Source organism: Rissa tridactyla, chromosome 2 (assembly GCF_028500815.1).
Source record: "Rissa tridactyla isolate bRisTri1 chromosome 2, bRisTri1.patW.cur.20221130, whole genome shotgun sequence".
In the NCBI taxonomy this organism is placed as follows: domain Eukaryota; kingdom Metazoa; phylum Chordata; class Aves; order Charadriiformes; family Laridae; genus Rissa; species Rissa tridactyla.
This window is the reverse complement of record NC_071467.1, coordinates 150,311,727-150,332,355: the sequence shown is the minus strand read 5'-3', so window position 1 is coordinate 150,332,355 and position 20,629 is coordinate 150,311,727. Positions and strand designations below refer to the sequence as shown.

Genomic DNA, 20,629 nt, shown 5'->3' with positions numbered 1-20,629 from the left:
TATTCAGGATTGCAGTTTTCCTAGATGTCTTTTCAGCAATAAGATGACAGTTGTTGCTGGTACACTTTGTGCTTAGAAGGGCTTCAGATAATGTTAGCTTCCAAAACCCAGTCAGTCAGCTTTTGACATGATCTTTGTTCTTTACATTCTAGCTGCATCCAGTCTGTTTATTTCCTTTTCCAGTTCATGTTTAGTAGTATAATATTTTGATCTCTTTTAGATATTTTTTTTTCTTTGAAATATTAAAATCTGGTATTCAAGAGTAAGAATGATTATGTTTTTCTGTAGTACAGAAAGCTGACTTTTCTTAGGAAAAAATCCTCCTCTCAAATTGATTAAGTTCTTTAAATTTAAAGTGCCAAACCCCAAATGGAAAAACACTTTTGCTATATAAAACAGTAACATTATACTTGTGTTATTTAAAAAAGCTTTATCATAAAGATAAAGAAACTTTGACATTTCTTAAAATCTGACCAATAGCAAGACTTGAAGAAGTTTTTAATTTTTAATGTTTTGGATCAATTCTTTGGAATATCTATTACACATAATAAAAATTCAAATTAGTTAGGCATACATTTTGCAAGTCTTTGTTGCATTACTTACACACAGAGTCAGGTCATACCTAAAAAGGAAGTATCAACAGAGTTTTTAAGTGGGAAAAATTGGAAGATTTCCTTAAAGAAAGAAAGAAAATACAAGTTCATTGTTGTAATGTGGGATTGAAATACTGTAGAAATGTATATATCTTTTTATAATCAATCTAATTTCATTAGTGTCTTGAATGAAATAAGTTGTTCTTCAGGTTTTGTATGTAGAACCATTGTAAAAACATCAGCTCTTTGATCGTTGAAGTAAGGATTATTTCCATCTGTACTTAATTATAACCGTGCAGCGTTACTGAGTGCTGATTCTCAAAACTGAAGGGCTTCAGTGCAATTCCTTTCTTGCTTAAGTAAAAGTATATTTAAAAAAGTTACTTAGAAAGACATGTTTATATGACAACTATATTAGGAAAGTATTGCAATTGGTCACAGGTATGAGATGAAATTTGTCTTTAATAAAAGATTTGGTCTACTGCGTTGTGATGTTTAATCTTTATCATTGTTTTGATGAAAGGAAGAGAGAAATAAAGAGCCCAGATTCTCTTTTTCATTTAAATCTGAATGCTTCATTCAAAAATTGGTGTTTATTGAAGTAATAATACTGGGGTGGGTGGGCACAGTTTGCCACTGAGTGGGAGTCAATAGGCGGAAGGGTGCAGAGCCATAAACTGGAAAGAGCAGTTTGTGACCTGGAATCCTGAGTTCGCTATTGCACTTCTGAAATTTTTCCTCAAACTTTTACCGAATTTAAGATGTTTTATATAGGTCAGTGGGTGCTTTTGGAAAAAAAGAATTGCTATACTTTTATCTAAGCAAATTCAGGCTGTTACAATTCAGACCGGTACTTGATGGGTTTACTGCTCAGATTTTGTTTTACTTGAAAATGCATTAATGAAGGAAAGTGCATTAAAATTGTAGGGATCCTTAAGCATCCATGGACTCCAGTTTGAAGACTGCTTGTTTCAAAGGAGAAAAAGTTTGATGTTGTTCTGTTCTTTCTGTTCAAGGACTTCATGTCCTTAGCTCACACAAGAGAGTGGCTTCATTCAAATTTGGAATTGTTCTGATGCTCCTTCCTTTGGAAATGGGGTTAAAAGTACAGAAAAACAATGTTGAAAATACTGTATACAGTAGCCATGTAGGCTGTTTGGCTCTAAAGGGGCAGGGAAATTTATTTTGGAGCAAGCGCAACTTGTTTGGCTTTGGTCTGAACTTTCTCTGCCTACCTAGGGACCCTCTTCCTATCAGCGAGGTCATCAAAACCTTTTCTTATTACTGACAAAAAAAAAGCATTTGAATGAAGCCTGTGAAATCTCATATAATGGCAGCTTTATTTTATTGTATAAGGAACAATGAATTCAAAGTGAGAAGTGTTTCTGACAGAAAAATAAACATTTTAAGAAACTCTGCAAGGAATAACTGGGTTTGTAGCCAGTATTTAATCTATTTTGCTTAACATTGCAAAAATAAAATAGCTAATACATTAATCTTATTATCATATTCTTTCATATTCATTCAGACAAAAATATTCTTGAGTCCTTTCTCTTTTTTTGTGATATAAACTACATAAAATAAACCTCTGAGGTATCAAAATACAATTAAAGAGAAAAGCTTTTAAAAATGAAGGAAGAAAAAGGGCAGCATCTCACAAGGTAAGCTATAAAGGAGTTAAAATCACAAGTAAGCATGTTACAGTACTTTGCAAATGGCAATGAATAAGGAAATTAACATTTCATGTAATTGCTATTTTAATCTTTAAACTTCTAGTACTTTTAGGATCCTACTTGAATAATAATTGTCAATTGTATGAAAACGAGATGGCATGCTGTGGATTATCAGTAGTTAAGGAAAAAATGTATCAATCATAGGCAGGTTGAACGTAAGACCACTAATTAAGTTGACTGTAAAAGTTCCAGAAGAGAGCAAGTAGAACGATGAGAGGACTGCAAAACATGATCCATGAGGGAAGATTGAAAGAGTTTGAGTTGAGCTTAAAAATGACAAGAAAAGTACATAAGTTTCCGTGTTGAAGAGACCATCACAAAGACAAAGCCACTAATTTTTTCTCCAGGATCAGACAGGAAGGCAGGAAATCAGTTTACAGCAAAATGCAAGTCCAAAGCAAGGCTGCTGCTCCTATGGCTGTAGGATCTCAAAAGGGCTGGGAGCCAGGTTAGAAGGTGCTCCCTCACGGGCGCTAGACCAAACTGTTGGCCAAATGAGCAATGGTTTGATTCCGCGTGTTGGCCGGCTGCCTGGCTCCTGCTGTGTTGAGGTGACCTGATCACTCTGTGCACGGTACTTGCTCTGCTCACACCCCTGAGGAGCTGCCACCAAGAACTGTTGGCAGAATACAGTTTCCTGAGCAAGCCCTACCCAGAGCATTTTGTATCATTAGAAAGCCCTAGAACTTATCTCTGGTTACTTGGCTGTGAGCAGAAGGGGCTGGATGGGCTGTTGCCATTGTGTATATGGCCTCTGTCAATTTCTTAGATTGTTCTGTTCAGTTTCTATATGTGTATATAGAGAGGTTGTGTTTGTCACATTTCCACATTAAACAAAAGCTTCAGGATACATCTGTTCCTTCCTGATGAAAGTGTCTGGTCTTCATCAGCTGACCCAAGTTCCACAGCACCCAAATGAATTTAAATATGTGGCACACTATTTTCAAGGTTCTTACCTGGTCTTGCTTTTAATCACACGTTAAGCAAGGAGATGCTACTTTTCCATTTTACAAGTAGAGAATGGATGGACTGTCATTCAGGAAGGTGGTGGTGAAGAGGAAATTGGTCACTCACCATGTTAGCGTAGGCTCAAACCCTGGACCTTTGCTTTAAAATGACTACATCTGGACTAAACGTTACTGCTGAACTCCTGTGCCACTCAACCCACACTTAAGAAAGGAAAGGTGTGCATGCAGTTATCTGTTCTTTTCTCTTCTCAAAATGCATAATAGAAACAACCTCACCAGTCCTCCATGTCAGGTGTATTTTTTCTGCATTTAAATCTTACTGACAGGTGAACAACTGCTTGCTTTCAGTGTGCTCTCCAGATTAGGAAAACTGATTCTCTGGTGTAATAGCCGTTGCTCTGAAATGTTCCCAATTAATTTAATTTTTTTAAACCTAATTTTAATGGCTCCCTTTGCTTTTGAGCTAAGGAGAAGTCACATAAGCGTAATGGAGGCATTTACTAATTTTCTTGTGCATGGTTTGTAATGCTAGCATGAAGACAGGAAATTCTGAAATTAGAAATATTATAAGACATAGATCTGCATGCGTACCCCACTGTTAATGAAGGATGTGTTTGTTAAAAGTGTCAATAGCTAGGTACTTAACAGATAACTAAGTACTTTTATCAATAAAAAAGAAATGTGATGGGGAGGTGCAATTTAAGTACACGGAGACAGTGTACACGGCACAGAGAAACAAGAGCTGGATCATCAGGCTCATCAGTTGCTCTCTTAATGTCTGTCTTGGTTTTCTCAATACAGAAAGAGTAGAGGAGATGCTTTTTCATTTTACAATAAAAATCAAGAGATGGATCCTCACAGGCCCGAGACTTTGATTAGATCTCTGTAAAACAAAATCAAATCTGGCAAATGCCCCCGTGACCTTGTCAGACTAGTCTCAGAGCTGCTTCATCTGTGAGGCTGCCTCAAATAAACTCCTGAGTGCAGGTGTTCTTCCTGAAGCATTGTGTTTTCTCTGTCCTGATCATCTTCCTCAGATGCTCCCTGCTCATCAATGTTGATCAAGGGTGAAGGACAGACGAGTCAGGTGATGAGGCACAGTGTTAAATGATTGAGGAGGAAACTCTGAAACCACAGATTAAGAAGAAAAATCCATGGAGAATAGGGTTTTACTGTGCAATTTAATGCAATGTGCACAGGCATTTTTCTATCTTGCAACTGCTGGCTAGACAATAAAAACCAGTTATTTGGCTGGAATGACTAATAACTCACAAGACATGAATTTTTAGCAAGCCTCTTTTTTGTCCGTAACAAAATCGATACATCATTTGATTTGCCCGTTGAGAAAAGCTGCCTTATTTCCCCAGGAGGATGCTTGCTTTCGTTCCTAGCATGCTGTGCTTTTATTTGCTTTAACGATCTAATTCATAATAATCGCATGATCTTTGCCATCACTGTTAACTGGGCACGTCTGCTGTAACAACTCTGTCACACGTATCACAGAATGGTAGGTTTGGAAGGGACCTCTGGAGATCATGTGGAGATCTGCCAGAGCAGGGTCACCTAGAGCAGGTTACACAGGAACCCGTCCAGGTGGGTTTTGAATGTCTCCAAAGTTGGAGACTCCACCACCTCTCTGGGCAGCCTGTTCCAGTGCTCTGCCACGCTCAAAGTAAAGAAGTTCCTCCTCATGTTTAGGTGGAAATTCCTATGTTCAGATTTGTGCCCATTACCTCTTGTCCTGGCCCCATCCTCCTGACATTCGCCCTTTAAGTATTTGTAAGTGTTGATAAGGTCCCCCCTCAGCTGTCTTTTTTGCAGACTGAAGAGACCCAAATCCCTCAGCCTTTCTTCATAAGAGAGGTGTTCCAGTCCCCTAATCATCTTGGTAGCTCTGCTGCACCCTCTCCAGCAGTTCCCTGTCCTTCTTGATCCAGGGAGCCCAGAACTGGACACACTACTCCAGGTGCGGCCTCACCAGGGCAGAGTAGAGGGGGAAGATGACCTCCCTCGACCTGCTGGCCACACTCTTCTTGATGTACGCCAGGATGCCATTGGCCTTCTTGGCCATGAGGCCACATGGCTGGCTCACGGAGCTCATATAAGCACTCCATAACCAAGTTCTTGCTGAATCAAAGTTCAAGCACCAAGTGCTTGTTGAGAGCGTAAGTTGAAGCTGTGGCCTCTCCAGGCGATGCTGCTGATCTGCATTGATAGCACCTGATTTCAAATGATGCTTCTCCAATAACTTTGTAAATCTGTAGATAACACATCACTGTATTATTTTTACAAAACATAATGTGACAAGGAAAATGCTCTTAAATGTGATCTAATATAACTTTATTACCACATTTTGTAACTTAAAAAATTACTGTAATTATGCATAGAGTTCTGAAAATTTATTTCTGAAATTGCAATGCAATTAGAACTTTCTGGAGGGGTTCTGTTTTGAATACAGCGATTCAAGCGATACAAAAGCAATCCCTCACCACCAGCCGACTGATGCCCATCCGGTCCCCAAGCAATGGCTGCTTTGGAAAAACATGACGTTATATGGTATGGAATATCCCTTTGGTCAGTTGGGGTCGGCTGTCCCAGCTGTGTCCCCTGCCAGCCCCTTGGCCACCCCCAGCCTCCTTGCTGCGGGGGACAGAGCGAGGACAGACAAGGCCTTGATGCTGCACCAGCACAGCTCAGCCATAGCTAAAGCACTGCTGTCTTACCAACGCTGTTTTGGTCGCACATCTACAGCACAGCACCATACGGGCTGCCGTGAAGAAAATGAACTCTCTCCCAGCCAAGCCCATTACAACAATTTATATCAGACAGTCTGCAGGCTTTCTGATTTTTTTTTTAAAGTGATTTCATGCTATAGTGAAGCGATATCATGAAAGAAGTAAAGAAGCTTATGATTCTTTTATTATAGTGCAAGTTTTTAGTTCTTTTGTTAAGGTTGCCCAACGTTGTTCTGAGTGACTTCTGACTACTAAATCTTTTACTCTTTAGGCAGAAGTATTTCCACAGCATTAGCCTGCTTTTGAACTCTTACGAACTTAATGCTTCTGCTCTTTGGAACAAGAGCTTGGAAGAGAATTGCTCATCTGTTGTGATGAAACTTTTTGCTATGGAAAATAGGGCCAGAATCTGAATATCTGTTTTTATGTCTTCAGAGGCTTGCTTTGATACTTGTAACATTCTCTCAAAAGCCTTTCTGCACTGTGCAATCACTTAATTTATATTTGAGGCAATTTAATGTTACTATGGGGAATGAAATTCTCTTTGCAAACTTTGAGTAGTTAGCTATGATTTGTGCGGTTTTATTTTGTTTGCCTTTTCTAAAATACATAATGCTAAATTCTTAGCAATATTCTGTGCCTCTAACTGCAATTCAAGTCAATTGGCCTCACTAGAATGTGATTTAAAGACTGTACGTGTTCTAAGAAAGTCAGTTTTCAAGATGTTGCATTGGGTATTTGAAATGAGTTGGCATTTGATTTGCTGCTCAGTTTTCCCACACCTCATGTGTTTATTGTGCCATATTACTGCAAAGTTGTTCATATATTTAAGTTCATTAGTGTGCCAAAGCTGCAATGGTAAGTACCATAGGAAGATTTGGGAACAAATGAGTAGTTTTGCATTCAGTCCATATTCTGGTGCTGTGTAAATTGGTTTACAGACACCTGCTAAATGATGAAAATAATGCAAAAAATTGGGTGATTTTTCTAGTTCCTTTCATCTGCTACAGTAGGGTCCTGGGAGAAGAAAAGGAGGGAATTAAAACAATCTTTTCATTAAAATTTGTCATCAAGCAAAATATGCATACCCTTTCAGTATAGATGATGGTATGCATGTACAGTTTGTGAATGTTTTTGTTATTTCCATTTGTTTGATTGTAGCCAATCATTTCAGTGAACTCACTGTGTAGATCCCAGAGTTAAGCTGGTACCATTAGTGATCAAATGAAAACTCTCATTCTTATCTTGAAATCTCACTGTGTAAATGTCGATACTATCCATAAAGCTGTCCTTTGCAGTCCTGAGTGCCTTGGAATGATTTCTTTTGCTCCAGATATTACAGACGTAGGACACAAATTGCAGATGAAGCCAAAACTAGGACTTATACTGCCTCACCAGTTTCTCTTTAGCTTTCGTTTTCCATTCTCTTAATCTATTGTGGCTCCATAATGTAAACATGGTCCTCTTTGTAGTAGTATCTCCTCAGTTTGTGGTGCCACTAGTGGAATTAAAGACTTTTTTGCAAACAGTACAGGAACCTGAAGCTTTGCTGGACAGTTAACAGAGAGTTAACTCTCTCCATATGAGAGAGTCGTCTTTTATGCATTCATGCAAGTGACTAAGCCAATAAATACAGAAGCTGCATGGCCTTTGTCAGTGTTTTGATGTCAGACAGTCTTACTGATGTATTATGAAGAACATAATGAAGAGAGCAGTTAGGGGAAATGTTCTGCCTACTTTTATTGACTTTCTACAACAATATACTCAATGCCTGTCTTCTAGACACGTCTTGGTGCTTCGTGCGTGTGTTTATATTGGCATTCTAGTTCAGACCAGGAGCGCATTTTTTTAAAGCAATTTCCCATCTTCTCAACTTCTGCTGCTTTGGTTTGCATCAGCAAGCTTCAGCAGTCCAGTCCGCGAGATGGATTCGTTTCTGCTGGAACTAAACAGGGAGATTAGCTGCTAATAGGTATTCAGCAGACGAGACTAGGCTAGGCCAGTCCAGGGTAAAAAGTATATGGTGTGGTGATTAGGTCCTCAGTGCCAATTGTTCCCTTGCACGAAACAAAGATGGTGTTGCACAGTTTCATGCGTGAGTGTAATTACCAAATTTTGCAGGTACCTTATCTCCATATTGAGAGGTATCTCATCCAGTAAAATCACACCCAAGTAAGGGAATGTTTATATAACTAATCAGAGGATATAAGCCACTGATATTTCTCAAAAGGTGATGCACTCTGTTCCAGAATTACTGTCTGCCTTAGAATGATAGTGCAGACTTCTCCCAAGATCCTTTTCAGTGCGTACTGTCAGGATGGTGTCATTGCCATAAAAAAGCTCTTATCTAGAGGTGATGATATGTCTGAGTAGTTGGTGACAGCCCTGTGTGGCTGGCAGAATGTTTTCACAAATGTGTTTGGGGTTTCTTGTGTTCTATGTGCTAGTATGGCTCACTGATGTTGATCCAGTGTTTTTTGGGTTATGAGTGTTTGCCTGTATACTCTTACATACACTTATTCTTTACCTATGTCAATTCTTCTGTCAAAAAGACTAAGTTTGTCTCCTGTTAACGTTTTGGCACCTTATTCCTCCCGTGCTCTTGATTATTAATAAAAGTTGGACCCAAATTTTGGGTCCTTTCTGCGTTTTCCTACCTCTTGTTCTCTCCACCACCAATGATTTTGTATATGCTTTTCAAACAGAGCCTGTCTGTGGGCTCGAATTCTTGCACTGGACCACTACCACATAATACGTCTTCACAGTCTAATTGTCAGGTTTACTTTCTTTGCTAGTTCCTCCTAAAATTTAGATTGATCAATCCATGTAACAAGTAAAATACTCTGGAGGTAAGAAGGTGAACATTCTTTTAACATATTCTGTACATAAAATTTGCATTTCATGCTTGCTCAAGCAATTGAGAGATGTGTAGTCACGATGAGTATGTACTCACAGAGTAGAGTATTCATATGAATATAAACATACGGGCAGCAAGGTAGTTACAGGTGACGTAAATGTATTGATCTCTATTTAAAAAGTAGAAAAAAGAAAGCGTAAGCAAGGAAGTTGAAAAAAATAGTTTTGAGATGGAAAAGAGGAGGGGAAAAGAGGACAGAAAGACAAAGCCAATGTCATGATATAGAAAAGCAGGGATAGGATTGGAGAAGGTTGTAAAAACTGAAAACCAGAAGCCTTAATGTTCTGTTTACATCTCAAAATTATTTCTCATAAGTAGGCTTTTTTTCTGTTTTGGAAATTTATTTTACTTTGATGTACAGAACATTTGAAAATCCATTCAAACTAGCAGTTTTCTGCATCTTTAGTATAGCTTATTGGCATTGATGGGAAATTATTTTTCCAAAGCAGTTACAGGGAACTATACTTTCAATTTGCTGACACTTTCAGTATCTCCTTTAAAAACATTCTGTTCTATGCATGAAGCTGTAGGTACATCAAGCAGTTAAAGACCTTATTTCTTCAAGTTCAGAAAAAGGAGATAACATGTCTGACAGTGCATTTTTTGCACTTGTATTAAGACACTTGTCTTGTATTAAGGGGATTCCTTCCCAGAAGGAGCTGGGGTTTTGGAAACTGATTATATTGTTCTGTGTAGATCCTTATCCCCGTTCCCCGGTGTTGTTTTGAGCCATATGATAGCAGAATTGTACCTGGAAATTAAGAAATTTAAAAGGAGAAATTAAGCTTATTTTGTAGGATTCTTTGTTTAAGATTTTTGTTTTTCTGACTCAGAAAGCACCCTGTGGGTTTTGAAATAGTCCAGGCTGGGGACACTGCAGAAAACATATTTCTGCTATACTTTGTTGTAGAATCATAGGGTTGGAAGGGACCTCTGGAGATCATCTAGTCCAACCCCCCTGCCACAGCAGGGTCACCTAGAGCAGGTTGCACAGGAACGCGTCCAGGTGGGTTTTGAATGTCTCCAAAGTTGGAGACTCCACCACCTCTCTGGGCAGCCTGTTCCAGTGCTCTGCCACCCTCAAAGTAAAGAAGTTCCTCCTCATGTTTAGGTGGAATTTCCTATGCTCAAGTTTGTGCCCATTACCTCTTGTCCTGTCCCTGGGCACCACTGAAAAGAGCCTGGCCCCATCCTCCTGACACCCACCCTTTAAGTATTTATAACTGTTGATAAGGTCCCCCCTCAGCTGTCTTTTTTGCAGACTGAAGAGACCCAAATCCCTCAGCCTTTCTTCCTAAGAGAGGTGTTCCAGTCCCCTAATCATCTTGGTAGCCCTTTGCTGCACCCTCTCCAGCAGTTCCCTGTCCTTGAACCGGGGAGCCCAGAACTGGACACACTACTCCAGGTGCGGCCTCACCAGGGCAGAGTAGAGGGGGAGGATGACCTCCCTCGACCTGCTGGCCACACTCTTCTTGATGCACCCCAGGATGCCATTGGCCTTTTTGGCCACAAGGGCACATTGCTGGCTCATGGTCATCCTGTTGTCCACCAGGACTCCCAGGTCTCTTTCAACTGAGCTGCTCTCCAGCAGGTCAGCCCCCAACCTGTACTGGTGCATGGGGTTATTCCTCCCCAGGTGCAGCACCCTACACTTGCCCTTATTGAATTTCATAAGGTTCCTCTTTGCCCAGATCTCCAACCTGTCCAGGTCTCTCTGTATGGCGGCACAGTCTTCTGGTATGTCAGCCACTCCCCCCAGCTTTGTGTCATCAGCAAACTTGCTGAGGGTGCACTCTATCCCCTCATCCAGGTCATTGATGGATTATTGAAGAGGGCTGGACCCAGTACTGACCCCTGGGGAGCACCACTCGTCACTGACCTCCAACTAGACTCTGTGCCCCTAATCACTACCCTCTGAGCTCTGTCTTTCAACCAGTTATCTAGCCACCTTACTGTCCATTCATCAAGCCCACTCTTCCTAAACTTCCCTATGAGGATGCTGTGGGAGACTGTGTCGAACACCTTGCTTAAGTCAAGGTAGACCACATCTACCGCCCTCCCCTCATCTATCCATCCAGTCATGCCATCATAGAAGGCTATCAGATTAGTCAGACATGATTTCCCCTTGGTGAATCCATGTTGAGTACTTCTGATAGCTTTCTTTTCCTCCACATGCCTTGAGATGACGCCCAGAACGAGCTGTTCCATCATCTTTCCAGGGATGGAGGTGAGGCTGACCGGCCTGTAGTTCCCCGGATCCTCCTTCTTGCCTTTTTTGAAGACTGGAGTGACGTTGGCTTTCCTCCAGTCCTCAGGCACCTCGCCTGTTCTCCAGGACCTTTCAAAGATGATGGAGAGCGGCCCAGCAATGACTTCTGCCAGCTCTCTCAGCACTCTCGGGTGCATCCCATTGGGGCCCATGGACTTGTGAATATCTAATTGATCTAATTGATCCCTCACTCGATCCTCCTCAACCCAAGGGAAGTCGTCTTCTTTCCCCGTTACTTGCCCCAATGCCTGGGACTCCTGAGGGTTGGGCCGAGCAGTAAAGACCGAAGCAAAGAAGGCATTCAGTAACTCCGCCTTCTCCTAGAAGGCTTAATTCAATCTCTCTGGGAAAATCCAGAAATAATTTCCCTTGCCTATAAATGTGCCAAAAATTGTATGAATTTGCAAATTATTATTTTTCTCTCTTGGGGCATATCTTCACAGTAGTTTTTCAGTTTTTGCAGAACCTCGTAAGTCTACCCAAAGTACCTTACAGTGAAAAGGATAGGTAGTCATAAAAAAAAAATAATCAAAAAACAAGATCCCAACAACTTAGTCATCTGTTCAGCAGAACAGCTTAATATATTTTATTTACAATACATAACTCTTTCTTTAACAGACTTGGTCTCATCTGTGAAGAGATTTTCAGGGTTCAAGCTTTACACTTAAATGTCAGAAGAACTAAAACCAGATGTACTATATTTTTTATTTTTTAAGCACGATACAGTCCTACACTCTCCATATGCTTCATAGGTTTCTACTAGAGAGAAGGCAATAGTATTAAAGTTACTGAACATCAGGTATAGCCACAGAATACAAGATAAATTTGCCTTTTGTATTAAATAGAATTCTTTAGAATGAAGCTGAGACAAATGCTTGCAAATATGAAATGTTTCATCTTAAATACATAAATGCTCTCTCTTCTACTATTTTTGAATCCACTCTCATACTTCTCTCAAAGTGTTTCAGGATGTATTTAATTTCTGTCACAGTTTAATCTCCTTGAGTGAGATTTGCAAAGGGGTAAAGTACTTGCACCCCCTTGTCTTGTTTTGCTTTTCAGTTCTGGGTTCCCTAGCTTACATTATCTTCATTTTCATCAACACAGTCACTTAATCTAGATATTGAAATTTCAAATTCTACTTGTGTAAGAATTGAATTTTGGAAATATAATGCTAGTTGTGCATATATTAGCATGACTTACAAATTTCAGATTTGGGAAGATATGAAAGACAGCATGTGGAGAAGTTGTCAAAATGTTTGACTGTGTGCACAGTAGTTTTTCTAAAGGTGGTAGTCAGAAATGCAGTCATTCATCACTGTGAAGTCTGAGAAATTCAGAGGCCACCACGTGAGTTTGCAAGTGTTCTCTGTCAGCCTCGAAAGGTGACAGAGATGACGTAGTCCCCAGTCACCAGAAAAAGGCAAGTGCTGTACCTATCCTAAAAGGCCAAAAATACGATTTGGGGAACTAGAAGCCAGTCAGCCTTACTGTGATCTGTGGAGAAAATTACGGACCAGAGGATCTTGGAACACATTTTTAGACACATGGAGAGAAGAAGTTGCCTGAAAATGTATTTTTGCCTCACTGAAATTTTTGCTTTGTTTGTTGAATTGCGCCAAATCTCCTGTCTTACTGCATTGGGGAAGCTATTATATATTTACTGCATACATTATGAAGAAATTAGTTATCCAGAAGTTAGAGGTAGGCAGTAACCACGGGAGAGCAGTAGGAAATAGCATTTTTATCATACGTATGATAATTTTGTACTGATATGAAAAGTAATCCTTGTGTTTTGCATTGATTGAAGCTTTGTGCACAGGCCAGTGCTTTTTTTAATTTTCTTCAGTAACTCCTTTAAATTACAAAGAGATGGAAGAGAGATATTGCCCTATGAAGATCTGATTTAAAAAAAAAAACACAACAGATTAATTTAGCGAACACGGCAAAATACTGCCTATTACATTGGATGTTTTTTGAAAAAAAAAAAAACAAACAACAAACCAACGAACAACACCTGTATTGCATCTCGAATGGAAGTGTGCTGAGGTTGCATTGTCTGTTCCTGTAGAACATGTAACGTTTATCGTTGGAGTCACTGATCATGCCAGCACTTACTAAATTAATCATGCCAGGATTTACTAAATTAATAAAACTTCCAACCTGATGTGGTAAAACCTAATATCTAGACCTGTCTAGTAATAATAGTTACATTTTCCTGCTTACTTGATTAGCTCCTGTTGTTTGCTCCGGATTTGATTTGTCAGCTGCTCTCTACAACTCCTCCATAATCAAATAGAACCTTAATGGCTTTCCTTAAATGCTCAGCTGAATTCCAATATCCACTGTTATGAAAATAAAAATTTGTTTTCAGCCATTTGCTGGTTGTAAGCAGAGCCAATAACTTGTTAAAGTTACACAGTACCTCCTCTTAAACTCCTACTTTTTTGTTGCATGAAGATGAGTTATGTGAGAATGTCTTAGCGGTTTTTTTCCATTTGGTTTGCGGTGGGTTTTTTTTCTTGTTTTTGTTTTTGTTTTAAATTTCACCGGTGAAGACACCTGCAGATTGTCCAGGGTAAAAACAGCTTCATCAGTAGTGGCACTTCTATTTTCTTTGAGACACTAGAAGGTAGCATATGTGACTGCTTTTAACCTCAGAGTTGATGGAAGCTCAGCCTGGATAAAATCAGGATGCTGGCTGAAGCAATCAAAAAAGTGATGGATTTGAGATTTTTTGATTTATTATGCCTTTTAGTTATTCAAGCTCACAGTCTAAGTAAATCACAAATTTCTACTAAACTCCGGGAGCTGCAGCTCCTTGTTTTGTTTAGTTTCTGTGCTTTGTGAGCTAGAAATATGAAGTTTTCCAGTCACTTTCGGTGACATCCAATATGGATTAGTCTTACTTTGCTCAGTAAACAATGTCTATATAGGCTGTGTAAAATTCAGACTCATGTTCTGGAGATAATAGTGCTTTGCATTTACTTTCCAGATGAGGTGCAAATACTTGCCGTTCAGAACAAATCATTTTACAATGTAGCAATTGAGCAACTGTGTTGTTCTCATGCTTCACCTTGATGTTTCAGAACTTCAGTATTCTTTAACAAACCACCTACAGAAATAGTCTTATGAAGATTACAGAAATGACGAAGGAATTGACTAAGACAGATCCTGCTATGCCACAGTACAGTAACAGGGTGTTGTATGGCCTTTACTTAAAAGAACCTATAGTGTAAATGAGTAAAAAGAGACGTGGACTTAGTAAGTATTACGAAGCACAGCAAAAGACAGGAAAAATGGCAAGCAATATTTTGTTATGGGTGTGGTTATTAGGAGTTCAGGTTAAACTCAAGAGAAAGGGCCGGGGAGAAGGCTGAGGGAGTCCTGGGGAATGAGTGCTGCTGCTCACTTTTACCCTAAAAGTGAGCGGAGAAAAGCAAATGTGGAAGAGGAGGGAAGGCTAGAGGAAGCAGTTGGTGCATAACAGATACAATCCAGTCGGCTCCAAACATTTTCAGTGTGCAAAGACCAATGGTTCGGTTGCTCTTTACAGCTGTCCTTGCTGCCTGGTGTCTGTCCTGTTCCTCCCGCAGCCGCGCGCCAAGGAGGGGTAGGGTATCGTTGGGGTTCCCATACCCCAGGGATGTGAGGGCCTCCCCAGGCAAGTCCTGAGCCCTGTGGCCTCTGCCAGACCTCGTGTTCCCTTCCTTGCCAAGCACAGAAGTCCCAGATTTAGCTCCTTCTGCAACTCCCCCAACCATCTGGAGTCCATGCCTCCTTCAGAGCAGCGGGACTAAAGTAGAAATCTAAGAATGGGGTGTGGTTGCATCAGTGCAGACTGCTCTTGTCTTCCTTTTTAAAATTTTAATTAATATTTTGTACATCTGTGTATCTTCAGGAAAATAATGTAAATAAAATTGAATGTTTAATATTTTATGCCATTCTGAAATAACTTTTTAAAAACTTGTTAGAAGCTTTAAAATATGTTGGCTCTTTTAAGCTTTCACACTGGAAAAATCTAAATTTCGAAATGCATGACTTGTGGAGGAGGGAAGAGGCTGGGTATTTAAATGATGGTGTATCCTTTCCCCTTTTGAAAGAACCAAAGCACACTGCATTTTTAATGTTGATAACTCCCCATTAAAAACTTTAAATGCTCCTAAATGACTGTAACGTGCTGAAGGACTGCCTTTTCCTTTCAGATGTGTTAGAATTCATACTAGCACTACTTTGCCCTTGTTTCTGAATTATTTTAATGACGGCAGCCGCTCCGCGAAGCTGTCTGTCAAGATGTGGGTGGCAGGCTATTATTTCACTTCATAAATCATAATTTACAGGGTTTTTTATATCCATCTTGGGGATAAACACTTTATGCTTTGTGTTTTCAGCAGCAATATAAAATGTAATTGATACTTAAAGCAATATGTTAGAAATATGGACACAGAAAGCCAGGAGAGAAAAATCACAAATGTTTAGTTTTTCTGTGGGTTGGTCTACATACTGAGCATTTTTTCCATCTGATTTCATATTCTTAGCACTTCAGCAGAGGATGATGATGAATTACATTTACATGATTGCTGCCTGTAGGTTACTATAAGGATGTTTCTTTAGTTACAGACACTCAACAGATCAGTTAGCTCAACAGGGTCATTTTGTACCGTTTCTCGTGCTGCTAAATATACTTACTGTTTTGTGCTATTGTCTTTCAGATTCATGAAAAACTGCATTATTATGAAAAACAGAACCCGGTGCCCATACTCCATGGTGCAGCAGCCTTGGCAGATGATGTAAGTGTCCCCTGCTGAGATCACTGGTACCAAGTCTCCCAAAAAACTGTCTGCAGGCAGAACTCCTCATAGTGCAAACATATGAATGTAATCCTCTGAGCTGAAATCATAAGAAGCTGCAAATGTTTCCAAAGGTGCTGTCATCACCGGGCTTGTTGCTGATATTACTTTGATTTTTATTCACTTGCCTGTTATAAAAACATTGCATCTAGATAGCCTCTTGTTCTGCTTTAGTAACTACGTAATAGAAATTACAGGTTGGAACTCTACTGGGAGGGGAAAAGCTGTCAGCTATTAGTGTTTTGAGAAAGTCAGAGACAAGAGGAATGCTTTGGAAAAATAAAGACAAATGTGATAGCACGCTGCTGACAGAACATGAAAAATGACAGATAGTACTACAGAAATGAAGCGTATGAAATGCCTAGGAAGGAGGCTTGTTAAAAAAACTCAAAAACTATTTAAGAAAAAGTACAGTAGTGATTTATTGATATTGGACCTCTCCAAATTACCTTCATAACCAAAAAATAAATTGTAGAAGTGGTCGGCATTGATGGAGTAGTTAATTTCCTGTTACTATAATTTTTATTTTAAAGAAAAAAATCCAACTTGCCATTTCTTGCTATTTGGTTAATTCTAGGATTCAGATGAATTGTGCACACACCTGTATAAACTATGACTGAACCTGAGGTAGGCCAGGATAGAGAAATGTTTAATAAACTGTGGTTTAGGTGAAATCCAGAAATCTTTGTTGCAATTGATGATCTCAAGTTGTTTTTTTGAACAGCCAGTATGTATTAGGATCCGTTTCAAATACGACGTTTGAAACTTCACATATTTTATACGTGTTTTAAAATCTTAACTATCCTTTTATATAATTATTAGCTTTTGATTTTTAAATTTTACAAGTGTTTACATGTTGTGAATTGAGAATGGTAACATTTTAACAAAAAACTAAATTAAACATACTTGAAGTCTGTTGAAAAAAGGATGTAATGTAGTTCATCATGTTTCAGTAGGAGGAGAGCTATACTGTGTAACATACCCAATATAATAATGCATCAGCTTTGACATCAGGCATATATTAGTAATATTTTTTTAACCTTCAAGTAGCTCTGAATAATGTTGATAGTAATTTTGAAAATTAGAAAGCTGGTTGAAATTCTCTTCATTAAGTTCTTGGTGACATATTAATAATCCTTGTTAACATTTGTGTTACGGATCTCTGGGCTAAAATTCTTAATAAGAATCATTTCTTATTTTTGGATGCAAAACTTAGTTCTTGATATTTTCAGAAATGCTGAGCAATCTCATTCTTTGTTCAGCCCCATTTAAAGTGTATACTTTTGGAAATCCCCAAATTAAAGTACTCTTTCAGTCCTCAGATGAGAGAGGTTGGGGTTTTTAACCCTGTGAATGTATTGTTATGTATATATGGTTGTATTTCTAAAATGTACCTGTGTTGGGACATGAGTGTCTCTAGACATCTGCCTTCTTTTTAAGCACAGCTTCTTTTTAAAGATCCTCTTGCTGGTTCTTCATTTCTGCGTATGTGTAGCTGAACAGCTGGTTTTATGGGCACTGTCCCATAGAACAAGGATGGTCTTTGGCAGCTGGAGTCAGGCTGGCACACTGCAGGATTCTCCGTGTTTCAGTAGTTATCAGCAAACTTTGAGGAAGTTCATTTACGTGCAGGGGGTTTTGTAACTCTAAAACCCACGAAGTTTCAGCATTAAAGTGCTATTCAGTTCTTGGCGCATTTATCCAACTAGTTGTCAGCTTCAGGGATTTAAGAGCATGTTGGTCATATAAAACACACTTTTATTTCAGTAGGCTTTGAATTAATGTTTTGTTTTCCTAGTGATAGTAACTGTTCTATAGTTAAACAAAGAAGGAGATATTAACAAGTGCCTATTTCCTGGTTGATTTAAAATGCAAATTTGAGGTGCTGCTAGCGTAAATAAAAAATGGAGTGTGTTTTTATTCTTGTGTTATTTTATAAAGCAATTTCAGAGGTAACAATTGTGGTGAGGCTTCTTTTCTAAACATTTTCATATTCCTCACTGTCATGTGTTCTCTCTCGTCACCTGCAGTGACTTTTAGGCTGAATTTCCCATCAGAGATTTTGTTTGCCTCTGATTTTGGAGCAACAGTGTCTGGCGTAGGACTCTTGATTACATGCAAATATTCTAATCATTGCTGGCAGCAGACGTACATATGGCAAATAAGGCCCCTAGGTTATTAGAAAGACTGTTCTGACAAAAGAAGTTTCAGAACTTTCTCCAGAAGCTTTACACCCCCAGGCCCTGGTGCTCCCCGTCTCGCCAGCCTCACTCCATATCTGCCCTTCTCTCTTGCTTTGTTTTCCCCTCTCTATAATGGCAGCTCTTCATAAAGAACTTGGTGAAATGTTATGATTCCCTCAACAAAGAATCATAGAAGAGGTTCTCAGCCAGCTTTTCCTGCAGTCTTTGGCGCAGGAGGTGATGGGCACGATTTCAGTGTGCCCACAGTATTCCATATAGTTTGTACTGCTGCTGGTAGCTGTCACAAATACCGGCACTTCAAGAACGACAACAAATAAATATCCAGTCCAAAAGCGCTAGAAGCACAAGAAGCAGCTCTGGTGGTACCTGTTTGCTAATCTGGAAACATGGCTTTGTCTTCCTCCCCTGTCGATCTTTGTCTTCCTTCTCCTCATGTAACTCAGGTTGTTACATGGTGCTTTAAGGCTTTTATGAAAGTATTTGGAAAAAGCTTGTAAATTGTATGAGAGAAAACAAAATTTTAATTATTTAATTTCTGAACAAATATTTTCTAAATTATGGGATTAAAAAGTTTGTTAAAGCAGTAACAAAATATTCTTTCTGTTTCTCACTGTGCTTAAACCCTATGTACCTGCATTTGTATTTGCACCACCAAAGCAAACGTCAGTTCTGCTGAAGTTAATAGATGCTTGTGCACAATTCATCTGAGAAACGCTGAAGCAGTCATTCTTACTCAGTGATTACTAGTTTTCATCAATGAGACACAAATGAATAGATTTTATTCTCTAGTGATGAGTACTACAAGCTAAAGAATGAACCAAGGGGAACCTGTGTCATATACCTCCTGCCATTCCTATCACGGATTATTTTCAGTTTTGTAGAGCTTTTCCATAGAACATGCAGACTAGATTGCAGGCAGATTACCTCAATACTTGTCTTTATGTGCCTAAAATATTTAGTTCTGACCTTTCCTACAGAGATTGTTTTCTAATCTTTCAGTATTAAGACACAAATATTGTTAAGATTAGCACTGATGTATTTGATGGATCTTTTTATCTATGAATTATAGTTAAAAGGCTGTGGGACTGTCGGTGATGAATTTTTGTTTTGGTCCTGGTACCCCTGTATTAATTTGAAGGTTAAAAAAAGGTATTCAAACCATGTCTGATGTCTAGAATTGCTTCTAGAATTGTCTATTATATATAATTATGCAAAATATGCTTATATCCATTTATCTTGACAATTTATACAAAATGAAAGTACAAATTTAAAATTAGGCTAGATGAATGAAATTGCTTGCTGCAAATAACCAATCTTTCTTTCAGACATTTTTATGGTACTGATTTAATGCAAAGAAAATAAGTCATTATCTGAAATCACGTTTTGGATTATGACCCATGTAGCTTCAGAATTTCAAACTAAAGTTCAGTGTTGTGAAATATGTTTTAGCTTTTCCTTCTTCTGGAAAAATAGTTCAAGTCTGAAATCCTGCAGTAAAACATGCCTCTTGAGTCCAAATTAGTTGAGAATGTCGTGATAAGAAAAACTCAAGACATGAGCCAAATAGCTGCGGGATTAAACGTTAGAGTGCTGCTCTATTGTTCACCAAACCACAGTTTTGTAGTATAACCAAACATAAATTACTGATCTAGTTGTTAGGACATAGCTTGTGCATTTTAGGGGCTTGAATTGCTGATGACCTGTTATAAACTATATTATGATTAACCTGCTTCACATTTAACAAGCTCCTTCCAGTGTATGTGTAAACATAATAAAAGGTTCAGATTGCTTGCACTGTAGGGGCACTTTGCTTTCTTATCCCAGTCCTAAACAGCACAGCTACTGTGGGTTTTTGGAAGCAGCGTGGATTTCACCACCTCATTCGAAACTGTTTTTTATAGACAGTGTCAAAGTTTGATCCAGTCATTTTTACAAGCAGTCCTTTGTCTGCACGCAAAGGACCATTCACTTAAATGAAGTGCTGGGATTTACCCCCATCGCTATAAATCAGAATGTGATCTGGCTGCACCCTCGCCAGAAATGATTACTTGTGTTAAACTGAGCCAAAAGGCCTGGCTTAAATCTGGTCCACCGAGGGCCAGAAAAAGAAGCGCGGTGATTGATGGTGTTTTTCTTCATGCTGGCTTCTGTTTGAACACGCTGGAAAGTAATAACCTTGAACAAGATAGATTCTGGGTTGTCACTGATGCGCTGGGTAAAACAACGCTTTGCTAATGGTCTCCGTGTCAATTCCATCTCCCACCCAGCTGGCTGAGGAGCTGCAGAGCAAACCGCTGAGCAGTGAGATCAGAGAACTGCTGAAACTCCTCTCAAAACCCAATCTCAAGGTGAGGATGTGT

At 39.1% G+C, this 20,629-nt stretch overlaps 1 protein-coding gene across 7 annotated transcripts in view; it reads left to right on the top strand.

Annotated features, from left to right (window-relative positions):
- MPP7 (MAGUK p55 scaffold protein 7) overlaps positions 1-20,629 on the top strand; it is a 155,633-nt gene that overhangs the window by 70,340 nt on the left and 64,664 nt on the right. For all 7 annotated transcript variants that reach the window (XR_008464750.1, XM_054190547.1, XM_054190549.1 and 4 more), the window contains 2 exons: positions 15,928-16,005; positions 20,537-20,617. Coding sequence is in view for 6 of the 7 variants with exons in the window: in XM_054190547.1 (XP_054046522.1) it covers positions 15,928-16,005; positions 20,537-20,617 (159 nt within the window). In the remaining variant the exon portion in view is untranslated. The remainder of the gene's footprint in view (positions 1-15,927; positions 16,006-20,536; positions 20,618-20,629) is intronic.